Source organism: Muntiacus reevesi, chromosome 4, assembly GCF_963930625.1.
Source record: "Muntiacus reevesi chromosome 4, mMunRee1.1, whole genome shotgun sequence".
Lineage (NCBI taxonomy): Eukaryota > Metazoa > Chordata > Mammalia > Artiodactyla > Cervidae > Muntiacus > Muntiacus reevesi.
Window position 1 is genome coordinate 140,573,466 of NC_089252.1, and position 24,447 is coordinate 140,597,912.

The window sequence follows — 24,447 nt, forward strand, 5'->3', positions numbered from 1 at the left end:
AACCTCTTACATTTCAAATAATCATGGAGCAATTTGCTCACTAATAAAAAGAAATCAGTTTGATCTAACTAGTAAATGTTAAAGGAAGGACAATATATTTTAGCTCTTAATTCCAAATAAAGACAATGCAATAAATACATGATGAAGATGTGTTTGTACACAGAACACTCCCCATAACTACAGACAACAAGCAATTTTTTTTATAAATTCAACTAGCATTAAATTCTTATTTGAATGAAAGTATGTTAGTTGCTCAGTTTTGTCCCACTCTTTGTGACCCCATGGACTGTAGCCTGCCAGGCTCCTCTGTCCATGGAATTCTCCAGGCAAGAATACTGGTGTGGGTGGCCATCTCCTTCTCCAGGGGATCTTCCCCACGCAGGGATTGAACCTGGGTCTCCTGCATTGCAGGCTGGTTCTTTCCCATCTGAGCCACCAGGGAACATAGCAGGATAAAACTGTTATTTCTCTCTTTCCATCCTGAAAAATCACCTAAAAATAACATGAAGAATAAGAAACACAAATTTCATTTCTGGCAAGTTTAGGAGACAAACCACAAAATGAGCACAGAGGTCACCTAACTCAACAGACACACAATATGGTTGTAGACTACAGGCATTGTTACGGTTGTAGATGTCAGAAAGAACACAGTGATGGTGAGGGGCACAATCTTGGGGGTGATGGGCACTCCCTAAGGTATAAATTCCTTAATTTTATCAGTAGAAATAAGGAGCATTAGCTGACAGCCAGAGCTCTCCTGAATATGCTTTCATTTTAGTAAGTAGAGGGGGACACTGCTAACCAAGCAATCACACAGATAAACTTTATTTGCAAAGAGAAGTCTGCCTCTGTGGTTAAGCATCTCCATTACTGAGGAAAAAGGAAAGAGGGAAAGAAGAAAAATTAAGTCAAAACAGAACATTCACAAGAAAAATGCTGCTACAGAGCAGATGAAAATAATAAATATTAGTCATATAATTATTAGCCAATAAAACAATTATGCATCAGCTCTAAGTTGGGATTCACAAAAAATATATAATCATAAAATTTTATTGATTAGTAGCATAATGACTAAACCAGTATAATCAGTCACTCACCTCTGATTTGTGTTTTATTTCTTTTTCTTCTAAAATACGTGCAAATTCTTCTTTCTGGTGTTCAAATTCTGATTTGAGAAATGTATGTTCATAGCGAAGCTTATTATATTCAGCTCTATACTTTTCCACTTCCTAAATTTAAAAAGATTGTAATTTATCACAAATTTAAAAATGAAATTTATAGTTACTTCAAAAATCACTTTTGCAAAAAATTTAAACTGTTTTATACTGAAAGCCAATCTAAAAGTAAAAAATAAGCTTAACAGAAATATAAACAAACTTTGGAAAAGTCCTCATGACAAGAATGCTACAAACATAATTAGCACACTCCTGAAAAGGTATTAATAAAGCAAATTATCATTAATCTCATTTCCTCATTGATTCTCATAATAGAAATGTGTAGCATGTCAGAAGTTTTGACTTCTGGGCTTAATAAAATAATATTTAAGAATGTAGCACACCTTTCAAAATAGATTTTAAAAGTTAATTCTATGAGAGAGTATCACTGAAGTGTTTACACTACCATGTGTAAAACAGCTAGCGAGTGGGAAGCTGCTATACAGCACAGGGAGCTCACCTCGGTGCTCTGTGATGACCTATAGAGATGGGATGGGGGCGGGGGTGGAAGGGAAGCTCAAAAAGAAGGGCATATATGTATACATACAGCTGAGTCACATTGCTGTACAGTTAATATTGTAAAGCAATTACATTCAAATTTCAAAAAATAATTAAAAATAAAAACTAATTCTATAACATAAAATACCCCCTTAAAAGTCAGAAAGGATGAATTCTAAGTATGTAAATGGTTATTTGAATGCCTAGCATAGTAACCTAAGGTTCAATCAAATGTTATGATAGTCCAAGTCAACACACCAGTCTGAAGTATAACATCAACCCTCCTGACTAACTAACACCACATGCAATACCTATGATCCAATTCTGCTCCCTAACACTAAAAAGTTGATGGCATTCTGAATCCCAATAAAAACTTAGGCAACAGAGCAAGAAGAAGTGGTAGACACTATTTCAACATGCATCAAGAAATTAGTAAGGAAAGCATGCCTCCTAAAATACTCAGCTCACTGTAAATCTTCAGTTGAAAGATTTCTAAGTCAGTTTATTGACCAAGAAAGTGGGTTTCATGATTTTAATATGAACATAGTTTGATTAAAAAAAAAAATTCTTTTCACTTAACTTGATCATCTAACTCAGGTTTAAGTGATTTTGTTATATTCCAAATTTAAATCTACTCAGTTCAGTTCAGTCTCTCAGCTGTGTCCGACTCTGTAACCCCATGGACTGCAGCACGCCAAGCCTCCCTGTCTATCACCAACTCCTGGAGTTTACTCAAACTCATGTCCATTGAGTCGGTGATGCCATCCAACCATCTCATCCTCTGTCGTCCCCTTCTCCTCCTGCCTTCAATCTTTCCCAGCATCAGGCTCTTTTCCAATGAGTCAGTTCATCATAACAGTTGCCCAAAGTATTGGAGTTTCAGCTTCAGCATCAGTCCTTCCAATGAATATTCAGGACTGATTTCCTTTCGGATGGACTGGTTGGATCTCCTTGCAATCCAAGGGACTCTCAAGAGTCTTCTCCAACACCACATTCAAAAGCATCAATTCTTCGGTGCTCTTTCTTTATAGTCCAATTCTCATATCCATACGTGACTACTGGAAAAACCATAGCCTCAACCAGATGGACCTTTGTTGGCAAAGTAATGTCTCTGCTTTTTAATATGCTGTTCAGGTTGGTCATTACTTTTCTTCCAAGGAGTAAGCGTCTTTTAATCTTATGGCTTCAGTCACCATCTGCAGTAATTTTGGAGTCCAAAAAATAGTTTACTACTACTAAACTGTAATGCTTTGGTTACCAATGAGGATGATATTAAAAAAATGACTTTATCAAGCCAGAAAATCATTTAGAAAAGAGGATTCCACAACTATTTTGTGCAATGGCAGTATCACTAGACTACAACTTTCCAAAGGGGTCCATTGTGAAGGGGACAATATTCATTTGCATCTATAAGATTCAGGATATTTATTAAATAATGTAACATATAAAATGTCTAGCATAGTTACCTAATATAGTCAGTATCTGTCATCTTTTCCTGTTCCTTCATCAAACAATTAGTCACATTATACTAACATTGCATATGAGGAGACATCTCAATTTGAAGAAAAACTAACAAATTTTTACTTTTTTGAGGTTGCTTGAAATTCATTCTTTCATTCAACAAGTATTAATTGAGCACCTGCTGTATGCTAAGAGTTTCAACAACTCAGACTATAACAGTCAAAAAAAACAGATAAAGGTTCCTCTTCTCATGCAACTTACATCCTAGCAGTTGTAAAGAGAAAAATTTTAAAACAAATACAATAAATATATAGCATATTCAGAAGATTATAAATATTAGAGAAAAATTAAAAATAAAGCAGAGTAAATAGGCATCCAAAAATCTAAAGACTGATGGGAAAGTCAGGCTGCAATATTAAATGGAGGCAGTAGGTCAAAGTAGGCCTCACTAGGAAGGTGAAATTTCAGCTGCCTTGAAGATGAGAAAGTTAACCAGGAGATAAATGGCAGGAGGAATAGGTACGGCAAAGCCTCGAACGGCACCATTTTTAGAGTGCCAACACCAACAAGGTTAATGTGGAAGGAGGAACAGGATCTTATCCTGTGCAGTCTTGAAGGGCACTCACTATAAGGACTTTGAGTAAGAATGGAAGCCACTGCAGGGCTTTTGAGTAGGAAAATGATGCTTTTCTCATCAAGCTTTCACGGTCTAATGAAAATATAAATACAAATTACTTACTTCATCTAGGTTCCTAAAACGTTCTCTCATTGGAGTTTCCAGCTCTTGTTGTATTTGGGCTCGTAACAATTCCAACTTTTGTGGAGTTAATACCTAATACATGGAGAAATACAAACAATTCTAAATACAAAATCACAAATATTAAATTCAGGAATCAGACAAATTTTGAAGCCTCTCTCCTGATCATAAGAGTGAAATTCAACTAACAGAAATGTCGCAATATACTTAATTTTACAGTAATCATTATATAAACAGAACCATCACCTGAAACAATGAAACTCAATCTCAAGCTCTCAGAGATTAACAGACTAACACACAGAGTCAAACTTCATAGATTACAAAAATTTACCAGGAAGTATGTCTCTCCCAATAATTAGTTTAAAATCTCAAGTTAAAAATAATTTACACATATAAATACCTAAAAACAGGCAATATAGGTGGACCAGACAAGATGAACAAAAAAGATATTCAGTACAGAAAGAATGGCACATCAAAAGAACAGGAAAACTAAAACTTACGTACAATACAAAATCAAAGAATGGATAAAATATTAGATTCACTACGGAGAAAAATGATCCTCAAAGGTGGCCTTAAAGGCATTTTAGGTAGACCACACTAAGCACTACAGGAAATTCAGAATTCTGGGACCCTGCGTCAATACTGGTAGCAATCTCCAGGCTCTGTAACAACTAAGACCATGCTGAAAATTCTGTTAAACACCGCCCAGGTGACGTGCATCCTGGCTGGAAACAAAAGGGAAGGGGGAGCCATAGAGTAGAAGGTTCCTGAATACCAAGTTCATACTCTTATAACTTACTCCGTACTTATTTAAAATTTTTCTTTTACTTAAAATGAACAAACATAATTACATAAATAAAATAATTCAAACAAAATAAAATATAATAGGAAAAATCTGTTTTCTTCTCACTTCAGTCATCTAGCTTCCCTCTTAGAAACCAACCACTGTCAGTAACTTTCGTAGCTTTCTTGAGGCAGTCTATAATGCATAAGCACATATACTACGTTCAATTTTTACAGAAAGAAAGGCATACTATACACATTTTCTGCACCTTGTTTATTCATTGAAGGTTTTTGAGCTTAAGAATGGCAACATCATATGTTCATTTTACAAAGAAGCAAGATGGATCAAAAGTGCTGGTAGGAGAAAACTGGTGGCTATGGGAAGAAGAAGCAGTGAATGGAGCTAGAGAAACCAAAGAGAAAGTTCCTCTTATAAAATGGTTTAAGATGTCAAGAGACTAATAATTGAATCCAAAGTGCAAAATAACTGTTTCAGTTAGTTCAGTCATTCAGTCGTGTCAGACTCTTTGTGACCCTATGGACTGCAGCACGCCAGGCCTCCCTGTCCATCACCAACTCCCGGAGCTTGCTCAAACTCATGTCCATTGAGTTGGTGATGTCATCCAATCAACTCATCCTCTGTCGTCCCCTTCTCCTCCTGCCTTAAATCTTTCCCAACATCAGAAACTTTTCCAGTGAGTCAGTTCTTCGAATCTGGTGGCCACAGTATTGGAGTTTCAGCTTCAACATCAGTCCTTCCAGTGAACACCCAGGACTGATCTCCTTTAGGATGGACTGGTTGGATCTCCTTGCAATCCAAGGGACTCTCAAGAGTCTTCTCCAACACCACAGTCCAAAAGCATCAATTCTTCAGCGCTCAGCTTTCTGTATACTCCAACTCTCACACCCACACATGACTACTGGAAAAACCACAGCTTTGACTAGATGGACCTTTGTTGGCAAAGTGATGTCTCTGCTTTTTAATATGCTATTCAGGTTGGTCATAACTTTTCGTCCAAGGAGCAAGCGTTTTCCAAATTTGCTGGCATAGAGTGTGCAGCGTTTTCATAGCATCATCATTTAGGATTTGAAATAGCTCAACTGGAATTCCATCACCTCCACTAGCTTTGTTCATAGTGATGCTTCCTAAGGCCCACTTGACTTCACATTCCAGAACGTCAGACTTCAGGTGAGTGATCACACCATCATGGTGATCTGGCTCATGAAGATTTTTTTGTATAGTTCTTCTGTGTATTCTTGCCACCTCTTCTTAATACCTTTTGCTTCTGTTAAATCCATACCACTTCTGTCCTTTATTGTGCCCATCTTTGCCTAAAATGTTCCCTTGGTATCACTAATTGTCTTGGAGAGATCTCTAGTCTTTCCCATTCTTTTGTTTTCCTCTATTTCTTTGCATTGATCACTGAGGAGGGCTTTCTTATCTCTCCTTGCTATTCCTTGGAATGCTGCATTCAGATGGGTAGATCTTTACTTTTCTCCTTTGCTTTTTGCTTCTTTTCGTTTCACAGCTCTTTGTAAGGCCTCCTCAGACAACCATTTTGCCTTTCTGCCTTTCTTTTTCTTGGGAATGGTCTTGATACCTGCCTCCTGTACAACGTCATGAACCCCCATCCATAGTTCTCAGGCACTCTGTCTATCAAATCTAATCCCTTGAATCTATTTCTCACTTCCACTGTATAATCATAAGGGATTTGATTTAGGTCATACCTGAATGGTCTAGTGGTTTTCCCTACTTTCTTCAATTTAAGTCTGAATTTGGTCACAAGGAGATCATGATCTGAGCAACAGTCAGCTCCCAGTCTTGTTTTTGCTGACTATATAGAGCTTCTCCATCTTTGGCTGCAAAGAATATAACCAATCTGATTTTGGTGTTGACCATCTGGTGATGTCCATGTCTAGAGTCTTCTCTTGTGTTGTTGGAAGAGGATGTTTGCTATGACCAGTGTGTTCTCTTGGCAAAACTCTATGAGACTTTGCCCTGCTTCATCCTGTACCCCAAGGCCAAATATGCCTGTTACTCCAGGCATCTCTTGACTTCCTACTTTTGCATTCCAGTCCCCTAAAATGAAAAGGACATCTTTTTTTGGGTATTAGTTGTAGGACATCTTGTAGGTCTTCATAGAACCATTCAATTTCAGCTTCTTCAGCATTACTGGTCAGGGGCACAGTTGGATTACTGTGATACTGAATGGTTTGCCTTGGAAACAGAGATCATTCTGTTGCTTTTGAGACTCCAAGTACTGCTTTTTGAACTCTTTCGTCGACTATGATGATTACTCCATTTCTTCTAACGGATTCTTGCCCACAGTAGTAGATATAATGGTCATCTGCGTTAAATTCACCCATTCCAGTCCATTTTAGTTCGCTGATTCCTAAAATGTCAATGTTCACTCTTGCCATCTCCTGTTTGACCACTTCCAGTTTGCCTTGATTCATGGACCTAACATTCCAGGTTCCTATGCAATATTGCCCTGCATTGCACTTTCCTTCCATCACCAGTCACATCCACAACTGGGTGTTGTTTTTGCCTTGGCTCCATCTCTTCATTCTTTCTGGAGTTATTTCTCCACTGATCTCCAGTAGCATACTGGGCACCTACTGACCTGGGGAGTTCATCTTTCAGTGTCCTATCTTCTTGCCTTTTCAAATTGTTTATGGGGTTCTCAAGGCAAGAATACTGAAGTGGTTTGCCATTCCCTTCTCTAGTGGACCACGTTTTGTCAGAACTCCTCACCACAACATGTCCATCTTGGATGGGTGGCGCTAAATGGCATGGTTCATAGCTTCATTGAGTTAGACAAGGCTGTGGTGCATGTGATCAGATTGGTTAGTTTTCTGTGACTGTGGTTTTCAATCTGTGTGCTCTCTGATGGAGAAGAATAAGAGGCTTATGGAAGATTCCTGATGGGAGAGACTGACTCTCAGGGGAAAACTGATGGGCGGGGCCATGCTCAGTATATCTTTACTCTAATATTCTGTTGATGGGCAGTGCTGTGTTCTCTCCCGGTTATTCACCTGGGGCCAAACTATGGTGGAGGTGATGAAGACAATGGTGACCTTTTTCAAAACGTCCCAGGCATGCTCTCAGTGCCTCCACCCTCTAGCAGGCTGCTGCTGACCCACGCCTCCGCCAGAGACTCCTGGACACTCACAGCTAAGTCTGGGACAGTCTCTTGTGGAGTCACTGCTCCTTTCTCCTGGGCCCTGGTGCACCCAAGGTTCTGTTTGTGCCCTCCAAGAGCCTGTTTTCCCAGTCCTGTGTAAGCTCTGGAGGCTCTGTGGTGGGGTTGGTGGCGACCTCCTCCAAGAGGGCTTATGCCATGCCCAGGTCTGCTGCACCCAGAGCCCCTGTCCCTGCCGCAGGCCACTGCTGACCTGGACCTCTGCAGGAGACACTCAAACACAGTTCTGTCTCAGTTTCTGTGGGGCCTCTGGGTCCTGGGGCTTGTTTGAGCCCTCTGAGCATCTCTGGCAGGTACGGGGTTTGATTCTAAATGCAATTTCACCCCTCCTACCATCTTGCTGTAGGGCTGCGCAAAAAGGTCATTCAGGTTTTTCTGTAAGCTGTAAGGGAAAAACTCAAATGAACTTTTTGGCCAACCCAATAATTTAAAAAGAATATACAAATTTTATTTGGATCCTTTTTCAAACAAACCAACTTTAAAAACAATAAGGAAACAAAACTGTGAGAATATTAGGAATATCTTAAAGAAAACATAACATTAAAAGGTTTTAAGAAAAGTACTTTTAGGTATGGAAACAGTATTGTGAATATGCCTCCAAGGAACTGCTCAGGTATATAACAGAGAAATGTACTAACATATCTAGGGTTGAGATGATATGATTAGGTTCAAAATAATCCAGGGGGAGTGAGAGAGAGAGGCAGTATGTTAGAAGACAAGACAACACTGGCTCCAAGAGGGTGATTATGGATGCTTACATATGTAACTGGTGATGGGTACATGGGGATGCATCATCCCACTCTCTATATTTTTGTAGTTGCTTCAGATTTCTATAATTAAAAGTTAATTAAAACAAAAGTCCTTTCACTTCAAGCAGATGGAATAGAGACCAGCTTTACTCCCTTGTCTGAAACAAAAGACTGAACAAAAATCAAACAATGGTTTTCAAGACGCTGCACATGATGAAGCAACAAATATCCCTAAGAGACAGAAAACAAAGAAGCTGAGCTTTGCTAAAAGCTTCCAGGCTGTGACAAAGGAAGAGTCTCATGGACCCCAACTTAAGGAGACAGAACCAAGGCTCCAGGGAGACTAGTGTAGCTAGAGTCACAGAGTGAGTAACAGAGAGGAGGGTAGCAAGGAAAGAAAATGATGGAGATCTGCAAAAAGACCTCTCGCCTCACTCACTACTGATCAGGACAAGCATGTAAGGAAAACACGGAAGGTCAGGAAGCAGTCCACCTGAGAGGATTAGAAGAATGGGCTGCTGAGCTCGTGTAGAGTTCCCTCTCCCAGGAGCCACACGTAAAGCTTCATCTCACAGAGATATGAGCAGAATACTCAGAAGAGTATCAGCAGTGAGAAATAATCAGCACCAAACACCAAACTTCTCTCACTTGACAAATCTTAAAGCCAAGACCCAGAATGACAAAACTGTTTCCAAAGAACTGTCCCAAAACAAAGATCAAGAATATTTACCAGAATACAAAAATATCTAGCATTCAACAAAATAAAATTCACAATGTCTAAAAACCAATAAATATTTACCAGGCATAAAGACCTAAGAATAAATTTTACCAAGGAGGTGAAAAACCTGTACACTGAAAACTGTAAGACACAGATGAGAAAAACTGAAGATACTAAAAAATGGAAAGATATTTCAAGCTCATGGATTGAAATAATAGTTAAAATATGCATACTAACCAAAACAATCTACAGATTCAGTGCAACCCTTACAAAATTCTAATGGCAGATTTCACAGAACTACAATAATTTTTAAGTTTGTATGGAACCATGAAAGACTCTAAATAGCCAAAACAACCTTGAGAAATAAGAACAAAGCCAGAGGTATCATATTCTCTGGTTTCAAACTATACTACAAAGCTACAGTAATTAAAACAGTATGGTACCGGCACAAAAACAGATGTGTGGATCAATGGAAGAGAACATAGAGAGTCCAGAAATAAACCCATGTATATATGGATAATTAACTTATAACAAAAGAAGAAAGAAACATGATGGAGAAAGGATAGTGTCTTTAATAAACAATACTGGGAAAACTGGACTGCCACATGAAACAGAATAAAACCAGACCACTATCTTATACCATACACAAATTAACTCAAAATAAAGATGTGAATTCAAGACCTGAAACCATAATATTTATAGAAGAAAACACAGGTGGTAATCTCATTAATGTTAATTCTTACCAATGTTTTAGTAGATTAGACTCCAAAGGAAAGGGAAACAAAAGCAGAAACAAAAGCAAAAACTAATATCAAATTGAAAAGCTTCTTCACAGCAAAGGAAACCATAAACAAAACAAAAGGAAACTTACTGAATAGGAGAAATTATTTGCAAATCACATACTACCAAGGGGTTAATATCCAAAATATATTAAAGAACTTATAAAACTCAACACCAAAAAGCCAAGCAACCCAACTTAAAAATAGGCAGAGAATCTGAGCAGATATTTTTCCAAAGAAAACACACAAGTGGCCAACAGGTACATGAAAGATACTTAACATCACTAGTTATCAGGAACCTGCAAGCAAAAACCGCAATGAGATATCATATCATACCTGTAAGTAATGGTGATTATCAAAAGAACAACAAATAATGAGTGTCAGTGAGTATGTGGAGCAGAGACTGTTAAAACTATTAGTGAGAATGTAAACTGGTGCAGCAGCTATGGAAAACAACAGAGAGGTTTCTTTAAAAAATTAAAAACAATTCCATTTCTGGGTATTTATCTAAAGAATACAAAAGCACTGATTCAAAAAGACATATGAATTTTTATGTCCACTACAACATTATTTACAACAGCCAAAATATGCAAACAACCTAAGTGTCCATTGATGAATAAAAGGATAAAGAGAACATGAAATACATACACACACACAAATACTTCTCAGCCATAAAGAATGAAATCCTGCCATTTATAACATGGTTGGACCTTGAGGGTATGATGCTAAGTGAAGTAAGTTAGACAAAAAGACAAATACCATATGATTTGATTTATATGTGGAATTAAAACACAAACACATGCACATACCAATGGATAAACAAAACAAAAACAAACTAACAGATCCAAAGAACAGATACTAGTTACTAGAAAAGAAGGAAGTTGGGAGATGGGTGATTTGGATGAAGGGGATCAACTGTATGGTGATGAATGGTAACTAGACTTGTCGGGGGTAATAACTTTGTAGTGCAAACAGATGTTGAACCATAATGCTGTACATGTGGAACTTAAATACAAATAAAAAATATTTTTTAATTTAGCAGATACATAAAGAAGCCTGAAAAAAAGACTGGGTTGGTGCAATAGTAATTGTGGTTTTGGACCCTGAATTTTCAATCAGTATAACTAGGCTCAAAAACATATTTATTAATCAAAATAGGAACATAATAATAATCAACATACTTTTGCCAATGAGAAATACATTTATCCTGCAGCAAAAAAAATCAGTGCTTCAGGATTCAGTCAACTCTTGGAAAGCATTTTCTGCATCCTGCTGGTTGTGGAAGCATTTTCCCTGCAAAAAGTTGTCAAGATGCTCAAAGAAGTGGTAATCAGTTGGCAGTCAGGTGGTTAGGTGAATATAGTATAGATGAGGCAAAATTTAGTAGCCCAGTTTGTTCAACTTTTGAGGCACTGGTTGTACACCATGTGATTGGGCACCGTCATAGCAAAGAACTGGGCCCTTTCTGTTGACCAATGCTGGCTGCAGGCACCGCAGTTTTTGGTGCACCTGAACAACTTGCCCAGCATACTTCTCAGATGTAATGATTTTGCTGGGATTCAGAAAGCTGCAGAGAATCAGACCAGCAGCAGACCACTAAACAGTGACCATGACCCTTTTCTTGGTGCAAGTTTGGCTTTGGAAAGGACTTCAGAGCTTCTTCTCAGTCCAACTGCTGAGCTGGTTGTCACCAACTTTCGTATACAATCCAGTTTTCATTACACGTCACAATCTGATCAAGAAATAGTTTGTTGCTGTGTAGAACAAGAGAAGATGACACTTCAAGACAATTTTTTTGATCTGCAGTCAGCTCATGATGCACCCACTTACCAAGCTTCTTCACCTTTCCAATCTGCTTCAAATGCCAAACGACCAAAGAATAGTCGACGCTAAGTTCTCAGGCAACTTCTCGTGTAGTTGTAAAAGGATCAGCTTGGATGATTCTCTCATCTGGCTGTTGGTCAACTTCCAATGGCCGACCACTACTCTCCTCATCTTCAAGAGGCTCATCATCTTTGCAAAACTTCTTGAATCACTGCTTCACTACATGTTCATTAGCAGTTCCTGGGACAAATGTGCTGTTGATGTTGTGAGCTGTCTCCACTGCTTACAACCCATTTTGAACTTGAATAAGAAAATCACTGGAATTTGTTTTTGTCTAATATTAAATCCATAGTCTAAAATACATATAAAGTAAACAGCAATAATTCATTAGAAAAAACATTAAGCAAGAAATGCACAATAATGTATAACATAACCACATTTAAGAATGTACTCCAATATCAAACAGCAAATGCAACAATGCAAAACCACAATTACTTTTGCACCAGTCTAATAATACCTACAATAGGAAAAGAAAACCACTCAAAAACCACCCCGAGTGATGGAGATCTTAACATTAGCAAAAACATTAAAATAGTTATTATAACTGAATTCCACATGAAGTTACAGTAAAGAATAAACACGTCAAGGAAAACATGAATAAGATCAAAATTGGACTTCAGGATAAAAACTACAATTTCTGAGATGGGAAATGCACTATGAAATCACTAGCAGATGAGACACTGAAGGAAAAAAGATTAGAGAACTTGAAAGACATGAAAACAGAAACTATTCCAAATGAAAAAGAGAGACAAGAAAGATTATCAAGACAACATCAGTGAATTATGGGAGAACTTTAAGTGGCCTAAAAGCAGTTCCCAAAGGAAATCAAATAGGAGGCAGAAAAAATATTTCGAAAAGCAGTATCTAAATTTTTTCTAAATTTGATGAAAACTATAAACTCATAGACCCAAGAGGCTCAAAAAACTTCGGTACCACAAACATGAAGAAATGTCCAATGGGAAGTCAACCAAACTACTGAAAACCAGCAATAAAGCAAAAAATTTAAGAGCTGACAAGAAAAAAAGATATATTAGATAAACAGAACAAAGATAAAAATGACAACAAATGTCTTAGGTGACACTTAAGTGAGAAGACAGAAGAGCAACATGTTAAAGTAATAAGGGGAAAAACTGTCAACCCAGAATTCAAAACTCAACAGAAGTATCTTTAAACACCATTTATATATAAAAGTTGAGGACTTCCCTGGTGGTGCAGTACATAAGAAACTGCTTGCCAAGGCAAGGGACATGGGTTCGAGCCCTATTGCAGGAAGATTCCACACACCGTGGAGCAACTAAGCCCATGCATTACAACTACTGAGCCTGAGCTCTAGAGCCTGCAGGCCACAGCGACTGAGCCCCACGTGCCCAGAGCCTGTGCTCCATAGCAAGAGAAGCCACCACAATGAGAAGTCCAAGCACTGCAACCAAGAGTCAGCTCTGCTCTCTGCAAACAAAGCATGCACTAAGCAATGAAAAGTCACTGCAGTCAAATAAATAATAAAAGCTGAAAAAATTCTCACCAGTATTTCTGCATTATAATGAATTTTTAAGTCCTTAAGATGTCAAAAACAACATCCAGCTGGGCATGAGACTGGTGATGGAAATAAAGTCCAATGCTGTAAAGAGCAATACTGCATAGAAAACTGGAATGTTAGCTCCATGAATCAAGGCAAATTGGAAGTGGTCATACAGGAGATGGCAAGGGTGAACGTCGACATTTTAGGACTCAGTGAATTAAAATGGACTGGAATGGGTGAATTTAACTCAGATTACCATTGTATCTACTACTGTGGGCAAGAATCACTTAGAAGAAATGTAGTAGTCATTATAGTCAACGAAAGAGTCTGAAATGTAGTACTTGGATGCAGTCTCAAAAATGACAGAATGATCTCTGTTCGTTTCCAAGGCAAACCATTCAATATCACAGTAATCCAAGTTTATGCCCCGACCAGTAATACTGAAGAAGCTGAAGTTGAACCATTCTATGAAAATCTGCAAGACGTTCTACAACTAATATCCAAAAAAAGATGTCCTTTTCATTATACGGGACTGGAATGCAAAAGTAGGAAGTCAAAAAACACCTGGAGTAACAGGCAAACTTGGCCATGGAGTACAGAATGAAACAGGGCAAAGTCTCATGGAGTTTTGCCAAGAGAAAACACTGGTCACAGCAAACACCCTCTTCCAACAACACAAGAGAAGACTCTACACATGGACATCACCAGATGGTCAACACCAAAATCAGATTGATTATATTCTTCGTAGCCAAAGTGGAGAAGCTCTATACAGTCAGCAAAAACAAGACTGGGAGTTGACTGTGGCTCAGATTATGAACTCCCTATTGCCAAATTCAGGTTTAAATTGAAGAAAGTAGGGAAAACTACTAGACCATTCAGGTATGACCTAAATCAAATCCCTTATGATTACACAGTGGAAGTAACAAATAGAATCAAGGGATTAGATTTGATAGAGTGCCTGAGAACTGTGGATGGAGGTTCATGACATTGTACAGGAGGCAGGTATCAAGACCATTCCCAAGAAAAAGAAAGGCAAAAAGGCAAAATGGTTGTCTGAGGAGGCCTTACAAAGAGCTGTGAAAAGAAAAGAAGCGAAAAGCATAGGAGAAAATGGAAAGATAAACTCATTTGAATGCAGAGTCCCAAGGAATAGCAAGGAGAGATAAGAAAGCCCTCCTCAGTGATCAATGCAAAGAAATAGAGGAAAACAAAAGAATGGGAAAGACTAGAGATTTCTTCAAGACAATTAGTGATACCAAGGGAACATTTCATGCAAAGATGGGCACAATAAAGGATAGAAGTGGTATGGATTTAATAGAAGCAAAAGGTATTAAGAAGAGGTGGCAAGAATACACAGAAGAACTGTACAAAAAAATCTTCATGAGCCAGATCACCACAATGGTGTGATCACTCACCTAGAGCCAGACATCCTGGAATGTGAAGTCAAGTGGGCCTTAGGAAGCATCACTATGAACAAAGCTAACGGAGGTGATGGAATTCCAGTTGAGCTATTTCAAATCCTAAAAGATGATGTTGTGAAAGCGCTGCACTCTCTATGCCAGCAAATTTAGAAAACGCCGCAGTGGCCATAGGACTGGAAAAGGTCAGTTTTCATTCCAATCCCAAAGAAAGGTAATCCCAAAGAACGCTCAAACTACTGCACAGATGCACTCATCTCACACACTAGTTAAGTAATGCTCAAAATTCTTCAAGCCGGGCTTCAATAGTATGTGAACCATGAACTTTAAGGTGTTCTAGCTAGATTTAGAAAAGGCAGAGGAACCAGAGATCAAATTGCCAGCATATGCTGGATCATCAAAAAAGCAAGAGAATTCCAAAAAAACATCTACTTCTGCTTTATTGAATATGCCAAAGCCTTTGACTGTATGGATCACAACAAACTGGAAAATTCTTCAAGAGGGGAATACCAGACCACTTGATCTGCCTCCTGAGAAACCTGTATGTAGGTCAAGAAGCAACAGTTAGACATGGAAGAACAGACTGTTTCCAAACAAGGAAAGGAGTGTGTCAAGATTGTGTATTGTTGTCCTGCTTATTTAACTTATCTGCAGAGTACATCATGCAAAATGCTGGACTGGATGAAGCACAAGCTGGAATCAAGACTGCTGAGAGAAACATCAATTAGCTCAGATGTGTAGATGACACCACCCTTATGGCTGAAAGCAAAATGGAACTAAAGATCCTCTTGATGAAAGTCAAAGAGGAGAGTGAAAAGGCTGGCTTAAAACTCAATGTTCAAAAAACTAAGATCATGGCATCTGATCCCATGACTTCATGGCGAATAGATGGGGGGAAAATGGAAATCTTGAGAGACTTTTTTTTCTTGGGCTCCAAAATCACTGCAGATGGTGATTGCAGTCATGAAATTAAAAGACGCTTGCTCATTGGAAGAAAAGTTATGAGCAACCTAGACAGCGTATTAAAAAGCAGAGACATTACTTTGCCGGCAAAGGTCCATCTTGTCAAAGCTATAGTTCTTCCAGTAATCATGTACGGATGTGACAGCTGGACCATAAAGAAGACTGAGCGCTAAAGACCTGATGCTTTTGAACTGTGTGGTGTTGGAGAAGACTCTTGAGAGTCCCCTTGGACTGCAAGGAGATCAAAACAGTCAATGCTAAAGGAAATCAACCTGAATATTCATTGGAGGGACTGATGCTAAAGCTGAAGCTCCAATACTTTGGCCACCTGATGCGAAGAGCCAACTCACTGGAAAAGACCTTGATGTTGGGAAAGACTGAAGTCTGTGAGGAGAAATGGACGACAGAGGATGAGATGGTTGGTTGGCATCACTGACTCAAGGGACATGAGTTTGAACAAGCTCCAGGTGACAGTGAATGACAAGGAAGCCTGGTGTGCTGCAGCCCATGGCACAGCAGAGAGTCAGACCTAACTGTGCAGCTACACAATAACAACACCCATCACATTTCAAATCAGTAGGTATTAGTTGTGACATTTTCCTACAATCACTCAATAGCACCAACTGTTTATTTCTGCTTATCCAGTGCTTGTAACAGTAAGGTTTTATTAATATTGGAGGCATGGGTTGATAGAGTCTAAAGCCATCTTTCAAGTCATGCAATTCAGTATCAGTGTCATCCAATTCATGGGTTCCTTTGACAGCACTGTTTGTTTGCAGTTCAGTATCTTCTTGAAATCTTCCATTGTTGGGAATACCACCACGTTAGCCTCCACCATGCTTACTGTTTCATTCCTTGGTGAACGTATTTAGGTTTAAAAAACTCAGAAACACGAGTTGAAGAGGGAAATAAAATCTGAACCTTTAGAATTGTTAGACTAATTTGTTTTGCAAAGATTGAGTCCTACATGAATGCAATCTCTGGGCACTAAACCAAAGGTATTCAAATTACTGTTATCAAACATTGAAAATGTAATTACTCTGTTTCTTGAAAGTAACATGTAGACATGCTTATTTGTAACAAGCACATACAAAATAGCCTAAAAGACTGGAGTGGCTATATTAATATCAGATAGAATAGACTTCAAGAAAAAGATTATTATGAAAGATAAAAAGAATATTTTTATAACCCCAAAAGGGTCATTTCATCAGGAAGGTTATGACCTTCAGCAAACAGTTACATTTTTATGCCTTCATTTTCTCATGTGATAAAGGGCATAAACATTGTTTTCTAACAGGGATTGTTGTGAGGACTGATGAGATAAAAATAACCTGTATATTTTTAGTATAGTTTCTGGCACATAGTAGATACTCATAAACGATGGCAATTTTTATTCTGTTTGAATACAGACTCCATGAGGGCAGGAATTGTTTTTAGTGTTTCTGTAGTGCTTAAGATGGTGCCTAGCAAGCATTTTTTTATATGAATGACATGAATAAATAAATGAGTCAGAATTATTCTATTCATATATGTTGTACTTGTTGTTTCATAGGTACCTAGATAGATAGAGCCTTAGTATTTTAGAGTTGATAGTCTAGTTCTCTTTCATATCTTGCTGTGAGTTGAGTTGTGTCCTCTCAAAAGATACATTTTAATTCCCAGTACCTCAGAATGTGACCTTATTTGGAAATAAAGAGTTTTGCAGATAAAAAGGTAATACTGAAGTATGATGGGCTGTTAATCAAATATGACTGATGTCCTTATAAGAGGGTAGACAGAAATATGTGGGTGGGGAGTGGGGTGGGGCAGAGAGAATGTCCTATGATGACAGAAGTAGCGGTTGAAGTCCTGCAAGCTGCCAGGAAACGCCAAGGATTGTTAGCATATCAACAGAAGCTAGGACAAGGCAAGAAGTATTCTTCCTACAGTTTTCAGAGGAAACATGGCCTAGCTGACAACTTGATTTTGGACTTCTGGCCTCCAGAACTGTGAGGCAGTAAATTTCAAAGCAGAATTCCTATTTCAAACATCTATGACACAGGACTCTTCATTCTGTGCTTCACTGCTCTCAGTGTTAGAGAAGCTAGAGAACCTTGTAAAGCGATCCACTTCCATTTATGGATTGGAGTCTGTGAAGCATTTTCTTTCATATTGAAATGAAATCACCATCCCTATAGCCTTCCTATTGTTTCTTGTAGTGTTCCTTGCCTGTGTATTTGTCTGCTAAGTCGTTTCCTTCCTGTCCAACTCTTTGCGACTCTATGAACTGTAACCCACCAGCCTTCGCTGACCAGGGGATTCTCCAGTCAGGAATACTGGAGTTGGTTGCCATGCTCTCCTTCACTGGATCTTCCCAAACCAGGGACTGAACATGCATCTCAATGTCTCCTGCATTGGCAGGCAGGTTCTTTACCACTAGCACCACCTGTGTTCCTTGGACCTACACAAAAAAACGCTAGGTATTTCTCCATGTGATAACTTGCCAAATGTTTGCTGATAAATAAAATTTATCTGGTAAAGTTTCTGTTTTTCAATATAAACATATCTGATTTCTGTGTGATATTTACCTGGCAAAAATAACTGAAAGAAACATCTATACATAAATACACATATTGAAGCAATTTAGCTATTTGCTTAATGGGTATTTGCAATTTGTACAAATTGTGAGTTGAGTAAAGGTAAGTAAATTCAACAAAGTAAAATCAGCAAGAAATACTTCAGTCAAGGTTTTATGAGAGATGATTATTTTAAAAATACACATGTTATTATATTGTTGACTTGCAAAATGCCTTTTCTGATTTAAGATTTATTATCTCTTTGGTTTTCATAGAAAAACAATATAAAAGACATTCATTTAAAGAATATTCTGCATCACTTGTGTAGTTGTAGTGATTGGGGATGAAAACAGTGCCTAGTTCATAGGATAATTTTAAAGGTACAGTGAGTCAATGCATAGACATTGTTCATATAATGCTTTGATGTCATAAGTGGTTAGAACAAGTTAGCTATTACATTGTTATTATGTAGCATGTTAACAAAACCTTTCCTAAAAAAATCTTAAGTATTTTTGATAATTACCACACATATACATCCTTTCTTTGTGCCTGGTAATACAAATTGTGTAACCCATATATTTCCTGTATTATTTGGCTGCTAGGAAGCTCAGAGCAAAATTTATTACTCAGTTTCTCATTAATTTCTTAAGAATCTCTGGTACAGCGATATTTGCCCCATTAAATCAAAGCATTCTTTGAAAAAACTGGTCTGTATAGTATTATAATATTTAATAGGACAAATGTTGGAGTGTTGAAGATTTGTTTTTATAGATTTAATGTAGGTAATGAAACATAGATGATTATATGATGAAGCATTCTTTTAGGCTTGTTTTGAGACAAGTAGTGGCAGTAATTCCATTAAAAATCTAAGACACAGCTTAATTTCCTCCTAATTTGGCATCAGTTTAACCCTCTAATTCTGTGTCTGGAGTATGTCGGCTTTGAGAAAGAGGGAGAAGGGAGGAAGATAGTTGTTTTTTTTAAATGTGTCTGCTTGTTCTTAATAACTTGCTTATGAAGTAGTCTTTACCATAGTTAGAGACCTCACAAGACCGATTTCAGTGTTGTTTTTTCCTTTGTGGAGACTTACTTTTCCATCAGTATCATTTACCCGTCATCTTCAGTTCAGTTCCTCAGATGTGTACAACTTTTGTGACCCCATGCACTGTAGCACGCCAGAACTCCCTGTCCTACACCAACTCCCAGAGCTTACTCAAACTCATGTCCATTGAGTTGGTGATGGCATCCAATCATCTCATCCTCTGTAGTCCTCTTCTCCTCCCATCTTCAATCTTTCCCAGCATCAGGGACTTTTCCAGTAAGTCAGTTCATTGCATCAGGTGACCAAAATATTGGAGTTTCAGCTTCAGCATCAGTCCTTCCAATGAACATTCAGGTCTGATTTCCTTTAGGATGGACTGGTTGGATCTCCTTGCAGTCTAAGGCACTCTCAAGAGTCTTCTCCAACACCACAGTTCAAAAGCATCAATTCTTCGGTGCTCAGCTTTATGGTGCAACTCTCACATCCATACATGACTACTGGAAAAACCATAGCCTTGACTAGATGGACCTTTGTTGACAAAGTAATGTCTCTGCTATTTAATCTGCTGTCTATGTTGCTCCTAACTTTTCTTCCAAGGAACAAGTATCTTTCAATTTCATGGCTGTAGTCACCATCTGCAGTGATTTTGGAGCCCAAAATAACAAAGTCTGCCACTGTTTCCCCATCTATTTTCCATGAAGTGACGGGACCAGATGCCATGATCTTAATTTTCGGAATGCTGAGGTTTAAGCCAACTTTTTCACTCTCCTCTTTCACTTTCATCAAGAGGCTCTTTAGTTCTTCACTTTCTGCCATAAGGGTCATCTGCATACTGTAAGGTTATTGATATTTTTCCCAGCAATTTTGATTCCTGTTTATGCTTCTTCCAGCCCAGCATTTCTCATGATGTACTCTGCATATAAGTTAAATAAGCAGGGTGACAACATACAGCCTTGACATACTCCTTTTCCTATTTGGAACCAGTCTGTTGTTCCATGTCTTGTTCTAACTGTTGCTTCCTGAGCTGCATACAGATTTCTCAAGAGGCAGGCCAGGTGGTCTGGTATTCCCATCTCTTTCAGAATTTTCCACAGGTTATTGTGATCCATATAGTCAAAGGCTTTTGCATAGTCAATAAAGTAGAAATAAATGTTCTTCTGGAATTCTCTTGCTTTTTCTATGATCCAGCGGATGTTGGCAATTTGATCTCTGGTTCCTCTGCCTTTTCTAAATCCTGCTTGAACATCTGGAAGTTCACAGTTCACGTACTGTTGAAGCCTGGCTTGAAGAATTTTGAGCATTACTTAACTAGTGTGTGAGATGAGTGCATCTGTGCAGTAGTTTGACCATTCTTTGGGATTGCCTTTCTTTGGGATTACAATGAAAACTGAACTTTTCTGGTCCTGAGGCCACTGTGGAGTTTTCCAAATTTGCTGGCATATTGAGTGCAGCGCTTTCACAGCGTCATCTTTTAGGATTTGAAATAGCTCAACTGGAATTCCATCACCTCCACTAGCTTTGTTCATAGTGATGCTTCCTAAGGCCCACTTGACTTCACATTCCAGGATGTCTGGCTCTAGGTGAGTGATCACACCATTGTGGTGATCTGGCTCATGAAGATCTTTTTTGTGTAGTTCTTCTGTGTATTCTTGCCACCTCTTCTTAATACCTTTTGCTTTTGTTAAATCCATACCACTTCTATCCTTTATTGTGCCCAGCTTTGCATGAAATGTTTCCTTGGTATCTCTAATTTTCTTGAAGAAATCTCTAGTCTTTCCCATTCTTTTGTTTTCCGCTATTTCTTTGCACTGATCACTGAGGAAGGCTGTCTTACCTCTCCTTGCTATTCTTTGGAACCCTGCATTCAAATGGGTATATCCTTCCTTTTCTCCTTTGTTTTACAATGTCTTTACAATTGCTGTACCATGTTGCAAACCTCCATCCATAGTTCTTCAGGCACTCTATCAGATCTAACCCCTTGAATATGCTTGTCGCTTCCACTTGCATAATCTTAAGGGATTTGATTTAGGTCATACCTGAATAGTCTAGTGGTTTTCCCTACTTTCTTCACTTTTAAGTCTGAATTTGGCAATAAGGAGCTCATGATCTGAGCCACAGTCAGCTCCTGGTCTTGTTTTTGCTGACTGTATAGAGCTTCTCCATCTTTGGCTACAAAGAATATAATCAATCTGATTTTGGGGTTAACCATTTGGTGATGTCCATGTGTACAGTTGTCTCTTGTGTTGCTGGAAGAGGGTGTTTGCTATGACCAGTGCATTCTCTCGGCAAAGCTCTTGCTAGCCTTTGCCCTGCTTCATGCTGTACTCCAAGGCCAAACTTACCTGTTACTCCAGGTATCTCTTGACTTCCTACTTTTGCATTCCTATCCCCTAAGATGGAACGGACATCTTTGTGGTGTAAGTAACAAGCACGAAATAAGCAGAAATCAACCACTAGTGCTACTGAGCGATTACAGTAAAATATCGCAATACCTACCAATTTAAAATCTGACAGGTAGCTGTGCTCTACTTTTTGAGCAAATAGAAAATGAATAGTGTAAAAAAACATCAAAAGAAACTGTAGTTAGTTCTTTAGTATCAACTATCTGTTAACTTAAGAAACTCCACAGAAATTTAGAAAATCTTTATTTTTAAAGTATGTTTAACTGTGAATTTTTATCAATTCAGACAGGCCTTTCCTCCAATTATTCTTAACAGTAAGATAGTATTTAAATCAGAACAGAAAATATAATAAAAATTTACATAAAAGTTTTGTGGCTGAATTCTACAGAGTAGCTAACATTCTAAAGTATATGAAAGAATATTACATTATACCACTGGAGATACAACAAAATACTCATTATGGATACAGAGAGAACTTACCAAATTTACCAAAATGACATAAGTATCTCCATTAAACATCTGACTAATTTATACTAATTTGAATATATTTTCTTACCTGCAGCTTCATCTCTTCTAAGTCTTTAGTTTTCGCTACTAATTCTCCTCGTACCTCTTCAAGCAGCAGCTGAAATTTTTCCTGGTGAGTTTGCTTTTCATTTAATAGGCGCTTGAGTTCATTCTGTGAATTTACATACTCATTTTGCAACCTGAGTTTTAGAAAAAGAAGAATTTAAGTGTATCCATTGTTTTTTAATTGTATTACCTTAAAGTCAACCAATACTACGGAACAAGATCAACATCATATATTCTATTTAAACTTCCAAATATCATTGCTTTACCAGCTGTCACTTAACTATTAACACTAATTTCTGGATACAACTTTACTTTGAAGGAAAAAAAATTTAGCCACCTATAAACATAAATTTTATATCCCACTTTCAAAATGACTTTAATAAATTTATAATCCACTTGATTTAAAGAACATTTATTGTATTCAAAAAGTTTTAAATGTATACTGTACATTATAACAAAATTATACTGTGTGTTCCAGAGCAAATATTCAGACAAAATAAAAATTTTTAATCAAGCCTCTCACCTCCAAATTTAAATAATTACCTTGTGTGTTCAGTTTTCAGAGTCTGATAATTATTTTTATGATGTTCACATCGTATTCGTTCATCAATTAACATTTTTTGCAACTCAGTTTGAGAATGTCTCAATTCACTGTCTCCACCAGGAGGAAAAATGGTGGGAAAACCGTCCATATTGGTAACTGAGTGGACAACCATGTAAAAATAAGTTCTGGCTTTCTTAATGTCTTAGTTTTCTTTCCAAGAGTATGTTCCACTTTCTTCTTGCTAAGACAGAATCTCAGGAGGTCAAATTATCCCTGTAGAGAGACATACACTTAATGATCAGTGAACTTTTTCAGTGTTATATATTTTTATCACTTATTCCTTATCATTTCTATAACAAAATTCAATTTTCAGATTTTCGATTGTTCGTAAAACAAAATTCAAAAATAAAGTTGAATCATACCTTAAATTCTCTTTACTTCCATGCAGTTTCTGTGACCATTAAGGTCACATCTTCAAGTAGTAACCTAACTAGAAGTATTGATTCTTCCACTATAGGTAGTCCTAGATTCACATATCACCAACATTTTCTAAAGCTACTGAGGTAAATTTCAAGGGTGGATTCTGGTACAAAATCCATACTCTGAAACCAGGGGAAAAGCCATTTGGATCTTGGTAAGTGACTAGTGAGAGTCACAGTCTTAACAAAGATGAGCTTGAACATGTAATTATGTCTGTGATTAATGTTACAAAGGGTGTTTTACTTGACACAAGGAGACTGCACTCGGGCAGCAGATTCAGAGGAGAAATCAGTTAACACATAAATATTGATCATCTACGTATTACACACTGTGCTAAGGACAGGAAACTCAATCACCTCTGTTATCCCCAAAAGCACCAATTCAGGATTATGAAAGTAACTGAAAGTTTGCTTCATCTAGAAGTAAAAAAATGACAATGGTATTCTTACTGTAGATAAAAACAAAAATTTTAATCAACATAATTCTGCTACTTTTAACTTCATTTATCTTTCTCAAGACTATTATATATATTTTTTCCTATCTCCCTTAGGCATGGGTGATTATGAATTACCTTTCTTTACTACAAAAGACAATCTTTAGCCTACACAAACCAACCATTAAATTACTGAGTCTTGCTTGAAATACATCATTTCTGATAAATTAATGTGATTCTACATATTACATAAGAAGACTTTTAAACTAAAAATAAGGTTGCTTTAGTTTCCTGCTTTGTCTATGAAGAATCTGCCTGTAACACAGGAGACATGAGTTCAATCCCTGGGGTTGGGAAGATACCCTGGAGAAGGAAATGGCAACCCATTCCAGTATTCTTGTGGGAAATCCCATGAACAGAAGAATCTGGCAGGCTACAGTTCACAGGGTCACAAAAAAAGTCAGACATGACT

The 24,447-nt window shown here is 37.7% G+C and overlaps 1 protein-coding gene across 3 annotated transcripts in view; it reads right to left on the bottom strand.

Annotated features, from left to right (window-relative positions):
• The window catches only part of CEP83 (centrosomal protein 83), a 138,483-nt gene that overhangs the window by 54,763 nt on the left and 59,273 nt on the right, over window positions 1-24,447 (bottom strand). For all 3 annotated transcript variants that reach the window (XR_010663047.1, XM_065934214.1, XM_065934215.1), the window contains exons 2-5: window positions 23,062-23,335; window positions 22,502-22,652; window positions 3,913-4,005; window positions 1,098-1,229 (exon numbers count right to left, since the gene is read on the bottom strand). Coding sequence is in view for 2 of the 3 variants with exons in the window: in XM_065934214.1 (XP_065790286.1) it covers window positions 1,098-1,229; window positions 3,913-4,005; window positions 22,502-22,652; window positions 23,062-23,234 (549 nt within the window). In the remaining variant the exon portion in view is untranslated. The remainder of the gene's footprint in view (window positions 1-1,097; window positions 1,230-3,912; window positions 4,006-22,501; window positions 22,653-23,061; window positions 23,336-24,447) is intronic.